At 38.1% G+C, this 14401-nt stretch overlaps 1 protein-coding gene across 3 annotated transcripts in view; it reads right to left on the bottom strand.

Moving 5' to 3' along the window:
- The window catches only part of ABCC4 (ATP binding cassette subfamily C member 4 (PEL blood group)), a 154870-nt gene that overhangs the window by 85107 nt on the left and 55362 nt on the right, over positions 1-14401 (bottom strand). For all 3 annotated transcript variants that reach the window (XM_066986856.1, XM_066986861.1, XM_066986848.1), the window contains 3 exons: positions 13710-13747; positions 13253-13353; positions 10115-10261 (listed from right to left, as the gene is read on the bottom strand). In XM_066986856.1, coding sequence (XP_066842957.1) covers positions 10115-10261; positions 13253-13353; positions 13710-13747 — 286 coding nt within the window. The remainder of the gene's footprint in view (positions 1-10114; positions 10262-13252; positions 13354-13709; positions 13748-14401) is intronic.

Here is a 14401-nt window from a genome sequence, read left to right as displayed (position 1 = left end):
CAGGAAATACCAAAAATATTCTGGAAGGCTAACAGTAATGGTTTACTTTTGGCTGGTTGTTGAGACTGGCAAAATGAGGAATTGTTATTCTGAGAGGAGTCTGGGGAATGAAGGAAGAGAGGAAGGAAAGAGGCATTATACTACTATCAGACAAAACATATAATATATATGTGTGTGTATATATATATATATATATTTAAATTACGATTAATTCCTTTCTCTTTAGTGGTGAAAATTTGAATATTGAGTACTGTATAATACGCATCCGTAAGCACATAAGACAGCTAGGTACCCTGAGTTCCCACACTAGGGTACAAGAAATACAGCTCTTTTGCCATAAGCTTTAGAGCAGAAATCCAACTCTGGAGCTCCAAGTCATGCCCTGTAAGAGTCTGCCTCTCTATCGTGTACCTGATAAACCTAAGCTAATGTTAACCTCTGTCAATACCCTTTTTTGCCTCGTCATTTCTCATTATATATGATATTCAAACTGGAATCCTAAATTACTAGAAAACAGAAGTAATCATGGATTTGAAGAAGTTCCATTATTTTACTCACTGAGCCCTTAACCTCCATTATTGAAAGGATAACCTTACTTGAACAAACATGCCATTTCTACTTCATACTTAACAATAACTTAACCAAGTAATGGCATACAGCAAATCTGATCTGAATGGGCACAGGAACCCCAGCACTTCAGTTTGCTTTTAGTCTCTCCTTTTGTAAAGTGAAAAGGCTAGGGTCCTACCTCATTAGGCACTGCAAAGATTTGCTCACATTTACAGGTCATAACAAAAATAGAAGGCTCTTCGCTAAGTTGCCCAGCATTAAGAATATGCCCCCTGTTTCAGTAAGAGGAAAAAGAAAGCAAACAACCAGTGATAGACAGCAACAGTACTTCTGATACTGTTCATTATCCCACGCAGTGAGATGATCACCACATATAAAACATTTAATGCTCTCAGTCCAATCTCTCTAAGTGAAGGCAGACACTCACCACCTTCTCTCTAAAGACCAGCATGACAGATTATAAACATAAGTGTACTGGAAGAAGAGACGAATGAGGTAGTATAAAGTTTATTCATAGCTTTAAATTTTCACATTAAAAAAGAAGGGAGAAAAAAAACACAATACTGAGCAAATGCCCCCAGCATCTAATTACTTACTGTCCTCTGGTCATGTCCTAGAAGGGATGGGGTGGGAACAGTACTCCAGTATGAGAAATTAGTTATGACATCTCAAAAACAGATGTAGAAACTTTGTCTGAAAATTCAGACTGAACTGTATTTTGGGTTGTGAACATTCAAACTGATGAACACGAAATGACACTGTGAAATGAATACACGCAGGGACAAATGAACATGTATTCCTGATGAAGGGAAGCTTACCACAAAGCTGTGTTTCTTTTTTTTTGCCTACGCATGAATTAGAAATATTCTTCGTTGCATCATTTGCATATTAAACAGACAATAACTTCATTGAGAAAAAACAGGTTTACCACACACACAGAAAAATCTCATCACATCTGATAAAAAGAAAACTGAGGAAGAAAAGAGTTAGGCCATCTCTCCTCCATCTATTATACCTTATAATTGCCAACAATAACGTTCATATCCCATATCTTCACCTTCTCATTTTTCCATGTGCCGTCAGATTGTTCTGCACTCTGTAGCTCAACACTAATACAGACTAGTGAATAGTTAAGCTTGAAAGAAAGCAGGATGTATGCAGAACACAGTGGAAAGAGGTTGGGAGAGATGAAGCATAGCATTCCCAGACACAGAAAGTAGAGGATAAATTCAGGTACACCGGGGGTAAAACTCAAGGAACATGCTGGTGTAGAGAAAAAGCATGACCTTACGAGGAGTTTAACTTCAACCTCCTTTGAGTTTACTAGTGTCCTATATATTGCCCAAGTAGCTCACAATAAAAGTTTAAGGTCTTTTGTTAACCTCAATGAACGTTTTTCAACTGGAGAATGAGAAAGGATGAAGCCAAGCTACATGTGCAAGCGGATCAGTAGTCACACATCTTCTGCAGCAGTGAGAAGTCCAACAAGAAAACAAAAACAACTCATGAGCACACGGCGCACTTCTGTTGTGAACCAGTCAAGAATGAAGACTTAGATACCTTTCTCCTATATACCACTCAGCTTGCTTCACACACTGGCTCTGTGAGTACATTCTCCTACCTAGTACTTAGCTGAACAGTGGATAAAGCAGCTTCAGCCTCTTCACACATTTCACAAATCCCCTCATTCCACAACCTCTTGCCAGGGACCACCACAACTAAATGTTCTGCTCAAGCAGAAATCAAAAGATATGGCAACAAAACATGCAAGTGAGAATCACCTAGGAGAGTGTTCAACATGTGCCCAAATTTAAATCAGCATTAAAAAAAACACCTCCAAGAACATGTAGTTTCCAGTTTCAAGGCATCTATCTCAAGGCAGGTATTGCCATAAGCAATAATTAAAATGTCCATTACCTAATGTTGTTCTAGTTATAGCACTACTGTCTTGTAGCTAATAAACAAAAAGGAAGTTTTTCATATATTTGATACTATTTTAAAATACTCTGTAAAGCTGTCTTAAGACTGGTGGTAGTCAACATTTACAGCTTGCCATACCACTGATTCTTGAAAATATAGCATTATTTTGCTTTAAATAACATTAAAAAAATCAAAACTTGAAGGAGGTCCTCTGTATGGATTCAGATGAATACATAACAAAAAAACACTGACAGAGTATCTGCCCAAACTGATTCCTAGAAAAAGGACACCAGGGGAAGACAGGGTGGAAGCAATCAAGTAATGTTGGCTCATATTATTCACAAATAGTTCAGTAATTAATTCTGACTGCCAAGTTTGTATTTTTCAAACAGAATAAGCCCACTAATGTGGAGCTTGAGTCAATACCTCCAAATGCAGAGACACCCCACTCCTCTAGTTTTAGATTTCTATCATTCAGTTCTTACTCTGGATTGCCAGAACAGGCAGATTCACATGCAACATCCATTCTTTCCTACACTAAAATTTTAATTTTGGATCGAGAAGTGCCTTTTGTTTCCAAACACTCTCTAAGATCACCACAGGCACAAACTAATCTTCACTTGTTGCATAATCTGCAAGATGCTGGCAATCTGAAAAAAAAAAAAAAAAGAATAATTAATTCACCCAGATGCTGCAGTGCAAATTACCTAGGATCATCTGGGAGAGAGATTTCTGTGCATTACAAAGCAGAAAACCAGAGCTAATGAAATGAGTTTGCACTGTAATAGTCTTTGTTTTCTTTCAATTATCAGCCATTCAGATAAAAAAAAAATAACAAAATGGGCTGTTTTTTCTGCAAACACCACAGTGGCCTAACTGTATCTGTGTGTCTCTTAAGAGATGACAATAAAAGGTTATGGCTTGGGAAAGAGGCCAGAAAAGCCAATGCCCTGATGTGTGGGGCTTTATCCTGAGATGTGGGAGCCCCATCTCTTCAAGACCCTTAGAGAGCAAGAAGATTTGGGCCTCCCTTCCCACACTCCACAAGCGTGCTCTCACCACCTGGCTGTTTGCTCTCCTTGCACTGCTCTTCCCCAAAGTAACTGTTTTGGAAATGCTTCTACCTTGCTCCAAGTTAGAATGGAAGTGTTTTTTTGAGAGCTTTTTCCTCGTTTTTCAAAAATGCTCATTCCCCACCTAGAACTGGTGTCCATAGAGCGCAAGAGAGAAGGCCCTATCCACGTGCAGCCTCCAGTACCCACTGCTTAAAACAATCATGGCAACATCCAGCAAATTTTAAGCAAATGAAAAATAGCAAAAATATAAATATATTTAAGCTAGTTATTATAAAAAACAAAAAACCCTTCGTGCTTCAGATTATGTCCAAAAGCTGATCTGCAGTAGCATCACATCAGCGAGGCCGTCTTTTAACCCCTTCACAGTTTTTCACTGATGTTTAGCAGCCTCTCCCTCTGTTTTCCAGTGCCTCCAACCACCATTTCATTCCTACTTGTCTCAAGTCTTGTCAAAATAGTCTGCTATCTATGCGAGACTAAACCATAACACCATTTTTGCTTCCCTGCTACACTTGCCGTGTTTCTGAATGGCTTCTGTTCAGCCTTCTAAAACCCATACTTTCAATTAGGCTTCTCTGTGCCTCCTTTTCCTTTGGCTGACGCGTGGGAGCAGCTTGCTTTGTGGTCGCTTTAGCAAATGAAAAACCAGAAATGAAGTACCTGGGCAGGTCAACTTATGGTCAGAAATGAGTTTCGCAGCAGGCCATCTTCCCCAGCAGGGGATTTTAATGTGAGGAAGATAGAAAATCCCTGTGAAGGCACGTGAAATCTTGTGCCAGGGAAGCAGGAGACTGCGCTTGGGAGTGGTCATCAGCACAGGCTTCCCACTATTTCTGTCTGAAATAATGCACCGTCCCCTCCCACAAACAGCTTTCTCTAAACCTTTCAATTTTATCTCACATACGAAGTATAAATAGGGTGAGCATTGACTTGGTGAACCGGAAATGTAATAGGCTTGTCTCATCAGTTTACGGCCAGGTTTCATTCAATTATTACTGTAGAGAAAAATAGGATAGAGTTGAATTGGGTTATGCTAATGGATAATAAATGTAAACATAACTCCACAGTGCTATTTACTAACTTTGAAGACTACTCCTACAGCAATCAACTTTATAAGGCTCCAGACAGAATCATAATAGCGATAAAATACATAGAAGCATAAGGCTATTTAAACTCTTAACAAAAGCCACGATAATACTAGCAGTAAATGAGCAACTCCCACAAAATATCATTTAATAATCACGCCCTGATAAGGTTTAAAGTACACATCGCCATTGTTATATGAAAAAACATTAAAGTTTTTTTGTGTGTGTGAATGCATGTAGCAACCTAACAGGTTTTAATTACCACACCTACTCCAGTGACGAGCTGTTCCACTCAAACACCCAAACATAATATTTACAACCTTGTGCGGTTGTTAAGGATCTCGGTGATTGATGGGACGTATTGTGTTGTCATCTCACCAACAACAAATGCAAGTGATTACCAACAAGGAAGAGAGAGGCTGTTTTTATTTTACAACAAGAGGCTGTCCTGTAGGGACTTTTTTTTTTCCAACATAAACTAGCAAACCTATGCACACGTGAAGGTGCTTTGGAGCTTGGAAGAGAGAGTGGCAAACAAAGCCTTTGCTACATTAAGGACAATGTATTCCTTTTGTATTAGCTTAAGAGAACATGCCAGCTGTCAAGAGAGCTAGCATACTTTTTCACAATCCCTCAGAATTCGTCTTGACCACAAGGAAGTATCTGAAAACTGCATCAGAAAGATAGCATAGATCTTGTTTCAGAAAAAAAGAAAGCAATTGAGTCATTGAGTCAAATAGGAATACAATACCTTTTCTGGCATCGCTACTGAATATTTATATCGGTGATGAATGAGACTACAAACGAAATATTTTAACATGAAGCTTTGCCTTGTTAACTGCATGATATGCCAAAACACCACCTACTATAAATCACAGGGTTTAAGACCAGTATTTCTTGTTTAAACATGCTACTTGTTCAGCAGAATCACTTGTGTGAACAAGCATACATTAATGTACACTAACTAGAGCAGTTTCACTATCCAACTGATAGAGCTATAATTTAACAACCTCATTATCAGCATTGTAATTTTCAGACTGCTGAAATACCATATTTGTTGCAAATATTATACAGCTTAAATACTTTAACAACATTGCCCATTTGAAGCTTCTGTCAGATAAAACGCAGATAGGCACTTGTGCATTGACGAACAAGCTTTTAATCCTATAAAGAAACTTTCTCTGTCAAATTATAGGTGTTTCAACACTTGATTTATGAACACCATAATTAAAATCCTTATGCCTTAAAGAAAAAGAAACTCTTCATTAGAACATCAGTTTTCTTTCACATTTTTATCTTTTAATAGTTGGAATTTGCTTTTATATCCTGTTATTAGCTATCACTTCAGCATGTCATTTCTGGCTGCCAAGACAGGAGAATATAACCTGGTCAGTCCTCAAAGTTTGGGTAAGTACCCAAAGGGGTCAACGTTTATTTACAGCTTCCACAAAGCATCTGGAAAAGGGAAAAAAGAAAAAAAAAAGAGACACAAGAAAAGAAAAGCTGCTAATTTTGCTAATTTAACAGATAGAGGACAACCATCACACAATTCAGTGTTTTCTGTTTCTAGGAAGGCCAGAATGCTGTAATGCCTGCCAAAATATTTCTCCTCCTTCCATGAACTGTCAGAATGAAGAGTTTGGAGAGACAAATTAAAAAAAGAAAAGAGAAAAAAAAAGAGCAAAGCTTTCATATGCATTTCTGTAGTGGTTCTGGTTCAATTTGAATTTTAGACAGATCTCTAGAGGGGGAAGAGATTCCTATTTTATCTGAACAAATTCATGCATATCATTCATTCATTCATTCATTCTTGTAGCACCCATCAGCACAGCAGCAGCAGGTTTCAGTTTCCTAAACTCAATGCAATTCAGAATTACTCACAATCTCCACTAAAACTACCACTGCTGAAAGTGATGCAGTTATACATTAGCATTCCTTCTCTAAAGAAATCTCTGTCCCCAAATCCCAGAAAAGAACAATTTATTTACAAGCTAAGCAAGTAATCTTGAATCAAATCCTGAAGCTTGACAAAACTAGGATCTTCAACACTATCAATAAGAAACTAATTTTAAAAGAAGCAACTCCCAATTCAACAGTTATTGCTGCTGAAGTCCTGGTCCCTTTTACCTAGCCTTCTATTAAATTTGTTTTAAAATGATGCAAACGTTTTGAAAAAGAAATGCCAGGAATAATGTCTGAAGTCTCCTTGACTGGACCGAAGCATCAGACTCTTTAGGGTTATCTGACTTTTGGCCACTAATTACAAAGCCAACAAAGTTCCTGAACTCAGCATTACAAGAGGGCAACAAGCTTACCATGTAAAAGAGAAAATATTATACTTGCAGATAATGAGGATAACAGAACAGAATCACACTACACCGCTCAGTGTAGAGGCTGTAAATCCATTCCTCAAAGATCATCTCTAAAAACATAACAGATAAATTTTGTTAGCCTTCTAACAAGCTGTTGTAATGCTAGACTGAGATAAAACAGATCATGCTGCCCTCTTGTGCTAGACTTGCACAGAAATCAACCCCTTTATTCCTGCAAGTGACACACGAAGAGGAATATGTAAAGCATTCACTATGAAGTGGGAAACGTCCACATTTTCCTCCTTACAGACACTCTGACATGCATGCGATTCCCTTAGTGGGATTTGGATAGAAGAGCAAAGGAAGTTTCAAAAAGAAAGTCAACTTCTACACTCCATAGGAGAAAGTAAACAAGTTCTGTTGTCTGACGGGATAAATCCTAAAATACAGCCACGTAATCTAAAACTTCCCATCAAGCTTTCACTATAGCTGTTTAAGTGGTGCTGTATGGGTATCTACGGATAAAACTGAATTTCAGTCATAAATATCTGATCATTCTTTCCGAATCCCGAATAACAGAATAAGCTTTAGTCACTTCAGATTATCAGTTCCATAGGGTCAGGTTAACCGCTTAAGAAAGAAACGTTTATTAACAAGTTTCTTCTAATGCAAACCACTCTTAAAGAAGTCATGCCTGACTATTTACAGATCTATGCCAAATTACAGAAAGGTGAAACCTGTGTACATAAAAATGTTGTTGGGTGGCAAGGAAAAAAGGAGAGGGGTCCTCATATTCCTGTACCATTTGTGCTACATAATATAAAATCCTAAAAATACATCTGAATTCTTATACTGTCTGAGTAAGATGCTCGTTACTATTCCCTTTACAGGCCTCTCTATATATTGCTAATGCAATATATAAAGAGAAATCTTGGACTCATGCCTAAACTGATTTAAAATGCCTTTTTTTTTTTTTTAAAAAAAAGAAATAAGTCATTTCATTTATTCACCACGACTGATTGGATCTACACTGTTGGGAGTTGACAGACATGTCATGATTCACCACGTATTTCCATTTCCTAATGTCGACTCCCTGATGCTGCTCATCAGTCTGCTTCCCCAGTAAGAACTATCTAGAGCTTGGGATGTCTATTAATTTCTTTCCTACCTCAACTTTGGAAATGGATCACTGTGTATTCAAAATATTGACTACGGCACTTTTAATTGCAGATTATTTCCGGAGAAATAAAACAGCAAAAGTCAGTTCAGCAAATGCTCCTGCAGTCATTTTAGAGACTTCACACAAATACTGAGAACACACTGGATGCTTAAATGACAGATCTGTCACTACGGTATCAGCTTTGCTAATATGCGATATGCTAACTAACAGCTTGGATTGTCTGTTACAATCAAAACGCTACAAAAAGGCTTTAGTAATTTCAATTTCTTTTCAGTATGTCTTTCACAGTATGGCATCTTCAAGAAGAAAATAAAAGAAAAATGGCTTGTACTTAAATAAACCTTACCCCAATGCAAATAGCATCTGAAGGTCTAAAAGAAGATAAATACACAGTAAAAACAAAAAACTAACACCTAAATCAGCTGGTAAAACAAAGATATTCAAAAGAGAATTCGGAATTGCTACATACTGCAGTTCAGAACAAGAGCATCAAGTCTCCCATGTAATCTTTTTTCCTTTCCTTTTTTCCTTTTTCAAAAGATCTGTAGATCAGAACAGCTGTACCTTTGCATGCTACCATGACTAAAAGAAAGATGAAGGAAAAGAGATCTATACACACTGAAGTTAATCTTCTATTATAAAATATCTTCTGATAAAGAGAAGCACATATCACCGACTCATGACAGTGTGTGAATACCAGCGATAGGCAGGTTGCATGAATGCCACTCTTTTACAAAGCGCTGCTAATTTGAGCTTCACAGTATGTTACAAAGCAAGCCATTTCTTATTACTCTACATTGTCCCCGATGTTTACTCCATAGTTCTGACTTCATTTGTTACAAAGAGCCAGGTTTTGGGGCATTCTTACAAGATGATTATGTGTTGCCTCAAAAATACAGTTACTGCACGCTGCATGCAAAGACATTAAGAGGGAGAAGGATAAACCCTGCATACCTGACAACAAACTCCATTAGTCCTGCAATTTCTCGTGATGTATATGCTCTCACTAGCTCTCCACTAACCTGTCTCCTGAGCTTACAGCTTTACTTCTAACCCTTTGCAGCTGCCTCCAATTTACACTACCGCAGACTCACAGTACAAGCAGGCCATATAGCACAGCCTTAAACTTGTGCAGTTGTACATTTTTATTTTTATTTTTTAAGGGGGGAAATTATGCATGTTTCATTCATCGTATTGTAGACCTGAACCTTTTCTCCGCGTGCATATTTTTCCTGAAAATATTACTAATCTCTCTGAAACAATAAAGCCATCCCTATATACCCTTACAGCTATTAAACAGCTTCTGGAAGTACGAGATCAAGGAAAGGTTCGCTTTCTTCACGAGAATGAAGGCCAGAAGGCACATCAGATTTCTCTTTCTCACGTAACACTGGCCATTAAATCAGCACCACCGCACTTCCCCAACACTCTTCGCCCTGCTCCAGCTTTTTTCTCCTTTCTTTTCAAGAACTGGATTACAGTCTTAAATTGCATTCTTTACACTGTTGTCTGCTACGGAAGGACACCAAGCTACTCAGTTTCTCAACAACTGCCAATTACCACACTTGCTTAAAATATTTTTTTAAAAAGGGCAAATAATTGCTGGGGTCAAGCTTTCAAAGAAAAGCACGAGAAAGGCATCCCCACAAAGTACATGCATATACATTCAGGATTTCGCAGAGAGACCTTTGTTAACTCAATCAGATCATCACCAACTAGCAATTGGTGCTACTATCAACTAGCAGTTCAATGTACAACACCAAAGCCACAGTTTTGAAAAGACTAAGATCAAGTATCAATAAACAGTTAAAATTCTGACATTTTAGTTTAAAAATACCACACTTAATTAAAAGAAGCAAAAACCACACAGGTGCAAAAATACTTTAAATTCACAACTGCCCAGAAATAGTATATTTAACATAATCAATGAGGTACATTAAATGTTAAAGGTTTTTTGACTATTAAACTTACCAATAGGATTTCTGTCAAAAAACAAGACAGGAGCTTTCAGAATGGCTTGAAACATTCTGTTGTGCAAAGTCTGACCGGAATTAACGAGAACTTGAAACACCAGAAGACTTCTTATTATGCCAAACAGTATCGTAGCCACTGTTAAACCTGAAATTAAAAAAAAAAAACAGAGCATTCATTCAGATACCCATCTTCCACAAGCACATTCCAAAATGAAACCGAACTAAAACCTAGTTTTGTTGGCTTCTGCATATAGCAAGAATCCAAAACGTAAGCCTAGGGACTCAGACTGAGTGCTGAACACAGGTTCTTTATATTTGTCACTAGCTTCGGTTAGTGTTATATCACCAATTTAAACAATTTATCTTTTTCTGTTTGAAAGAATCAGCACTTTATGGAAATGCAGGAAACGTCTGTTAACCCACAAAATAAATCTGCATTATAACCGTCTGCATAACAGCTCAGCTAAGAAATTCATTTCACAGTGCCATGTATAATTGTGGCTTGCAGAGGTCACTGTGAAGATTCAACGTTTGCCAGCAGGTATTAACCAAGTAATATACACATGGCTATTTAGAGACAACCCTGAGTTATTCTCAATCAGCCCAAACCACTCATGCCATTCTTCCCCTTGTAAACCACATCAAATCATTTAAATTATGTGTATTTTTTAACACGGTAGAAGATGCATCCCTTATGCCACGTGAAACAGAGCCCTTCTAGGGAATTGGTCTGCAGACTGTTTGTCTTTCTTCTGGGCACTCCTCCACTTACAAGACAGAGGAGCCACGGGGCAAAAGATGGAAGCGAAGAACAATGAGATCGCTGCTGGTCTGTTTGCTGTGTGTAACCCACAACGTGCCTGCCCAAGTTCCCAGCCGATGAAGGGCAGAGCCCAAAGGTGAACAGTGAAGGTGTTCACCTTGTATTTGGCAGGGCTGCAAGGCCTTCCAGGCTCTAGGTGATCTGCTCCAGAAACTGAGCACAGCCACCACAAGCCCAGATGCTCAGGCCTCGAGGACACCGTTAAATTAGGCTTTAACTATCAACATAACACATTGCCGGTCCTAAGGACGGGGCAAAACTGGATGCAATTCCGGAACAGCTGTAGCAATAAAGAGTGAGGTTTTAAACGATACAATGCGGTTAGGTCAGTGCGTTACATACTGCTTATAGATGTGTCCTCCCAGAATGCAAGAAAAAGTGTAACTACTCAGCTCCTTTCACACCACTTATTGCCTATGCTGGTGCTGTTTTTAACAAAAATGCACGTGGCTCAGAGGAGAGTTTGCTTGCTTTGCCTTGGCTGCTGCACTCCAGGCTGGGTACAAGAAAGCTAGCTTTCCAAAATCAAGGTCACGTGCTCAATCAAGAAATCTGGGTCAGGCAAGAAGGAAGCAGAAGAGGTACCAAGCAGGGAGACCATGGCAGAACCTATGCCCAAAAGCAGACGGTCGGAGTGATGGGAGAGGAGGGAGAACATTCCTGGGAACCCTGTGTTTCTGCACAACTTCATCCAGGCCAGGAAGCCACTGGAATTTGCTGGCTTCCAGTGGACGAATCACTTGAAGATACCTAATCGCTGTCAAGAAAGGGAAGAAATGGCACTACTGTCAAGCCTCCCATCCGTCTCAGGCAGAAGGTTTTTGTTTTCCATGTTTACAAGCTTGCCTCCTCAACAAAATAGAGACAAAGACTCTTGGTACACTCACTTTATGGACAAGGGTCCCCTCAGTTCTGACCACTGAGGTTTCACATTAACAAAAATTTTATTCTACTAGATCTTTATCTCATAGAAACAACAAAGATAAGGAAGGAACTACCATAGTGATTTTCTTCAAACACTGACAATTAGAAATAAAATTGCTAAATTACTTTATACAGTTTCAGAAGTTATAGAAAAAAAAAAAAAGTTAAATCATTATGTGCTCTACATGAAATTTACTATCTTCTTATATATTTTTTCAATTTCACTTACATTTTATGTAAGTAACAATGCCTTCTCTTCAACCATTGCAAATATTTCATTGAGCCATCTGAACATTTCAGTATCAAAGTTAACTTTTGCTTTCCTCTTATCTAGAACAAAATTTGCCTTAAAGGATAAAATTTTCTGCAAGGTGACTTAGGTTATATGGTCAGAGAAAGCCAAGTTTGACATCCTTAATCATCCTGTGCAGTCCAGTGAACGGCTCATGAAATAAGGCATTACACACAGAAAATACAGGCCAAGTTACCTGGCTCCTACACAGTTGTTTCCCAGGCCAAGCACACCGTATCCAGTTAAGTACTTAGATCACATAGCTTCTTATAAAAAATGAACGCAAAACTCACCACCCAAGACAGAGGTTTCTGAATACATTCACTGCGTATTCTTCTGGTATCCCACCTGTTTTCTTAGACCTATCATCCACATCTCAATCAAGAAATTACTATCCCCAGCAAAACTGTAATTCACTAAAAGTGCTAAACAGCAGAGCCTGAGAGCATTTTTCTACAACAATTTTCACTGCATTTCAGAGTAGCATTTTAAATGCTTCAGTGTCTGAAGCCAAAGATCAGTGCCCTTTTCTGGATATTCAGAAACATATGGCTACCTATTAGATATATTATAATATTATATATTGAAATGATTTTTCAACACCTTGCTTTGCATACCCATTTGGGAGGCTTTTCAAAAACTGGTTCTTTTGCTACAGCACTTCAGAAGCAATGTTGCCATGCCAAGTTTTAGAACAGCAAAGAATGAGGATCAATTTCTAACCCCTCCTGCCCACCCATATAAAGACCGTAGATTTAGCTGAGTGACCTATTAGCACAGACGATAACCACAACCCTATGACGACTGACTTTTTGAATACTCTGTTTCAAACTTACTTTCTAAAACCCAGGCAAAGCAAATTAAGAGCCTGCATTCAACCAGTTTCTTCTGTAGCTTTTTTTATTTATTTATTCCAATAAATTTAGTGAGGAAGCAAGACTCAGGCTCCTAATCTGTTAGGACATTCACTACTCAGTTCCTGCTAGAAATCACACTTCCCCACATTGCCATTGCTTTGCACCTCTCAAAAATGTTTATTACAGTAGAATAAATAATAGATCTTTAGAACATAGACACACACGTGCGTATGCCATTACCTGCGTAAATTCCCAAATAAAATTTAAGGTCTAGATGTTCAGTCTCATTTGCTCCATTATTTCCATTTGTTGTGACATTCAGCTTTTCTTGATGATTTGCCCTGTGGAAATGCATACAGAAGATAGTGATCATCAAATCACATTCTGCAAATATTCATGAGTATGTTTAACTGTTTCTAGATTCAACTGTGTTGAAATCTTCAGTTCAAAAGATCCCATGTACTGATGCTGTCATGCATCACGCAATGAGAAGAAGCTATCACAGCTTCAGCATAAAGTTTTATTTTTTTTCCATTCACAAAACGAGTACAGATTAGGACAAGATCAAGCATATTCTGAAGTTTCCTAGAACAGTTTTTTTCCCCTACCTATACAACAGTGATTTCTACTTGACAAACAACTCTTTTCCTTGACTCGAAAGACAGAAATGACTGACTAGTTATTATCATTAACTTACCAGTAAGAAAGCCACCAGTCCTGGAGCACATATGCCACCTTGAATAAAAGAAGCAAATACAAGAATCATTTTACAAAATGAAAAAAACATTAGAAAATTAAATTTCCTTCCTATTCTTTTATGTTCTCTGGGAAAACATCACATATTCAGAAAAGTATGCCATCCAGTCTTTCAAGACCAGCAGCAATTTGCAAAGCACATTAGAAGGTGCATTAGAATCCTCTACAAAGAAAGAAGTTACCTTAAATTACCTTACATGATAGCAAACTAAAGGAAAGCAATACACTTAAGCAAGCAAAATATAGTAGCTCTTCCTAATGTATGTTAATTGCACATTAAAGAACTCATTTTTTCAGTTCCTAAATTTGCTACTACAGATATTCCAAAATGCTTTTTGATTAACAAACTTTCTGATGTTACCAGTCCAGAAATTTGTGTTTGCAGGAGATAATTACCAGAAACAGGATCGAAGGAAGATGAGAGAGGAGAGGGAGGGAAAAACTTCTACTGCCACCTTCCTTCTGTGCCGAGAGGTGACTATAAACTTATAACAGGACTATTTATCTCAAAATACACCTCTGTTCACACAAATTTAAGTTCTGGGCAGTCTATTGCACAGATCTCATCTTGCTCAGCTAACTTTCAAACAGACTCAATTCAAGGAGAAGCAAAAAGAACATAGCATGTCTAAA

This window comes from Anser cygnoides, chromosome 1 (assembly GCF_040182565.1).
Source record: "Anser cygnoides isolate HZ-2024a breed goose chromosome 1, Taihu_goose_T2T_genome, whole genome shotgun sequence".
NCBI lineage: Eukaryota > Metazoa > Chordata > Aves > Anseriformes > Anatidae > Anser > Anser cygnoides.
This window is presented reverse-complemented; position numbering and strand designations above follow the sequence as displayed.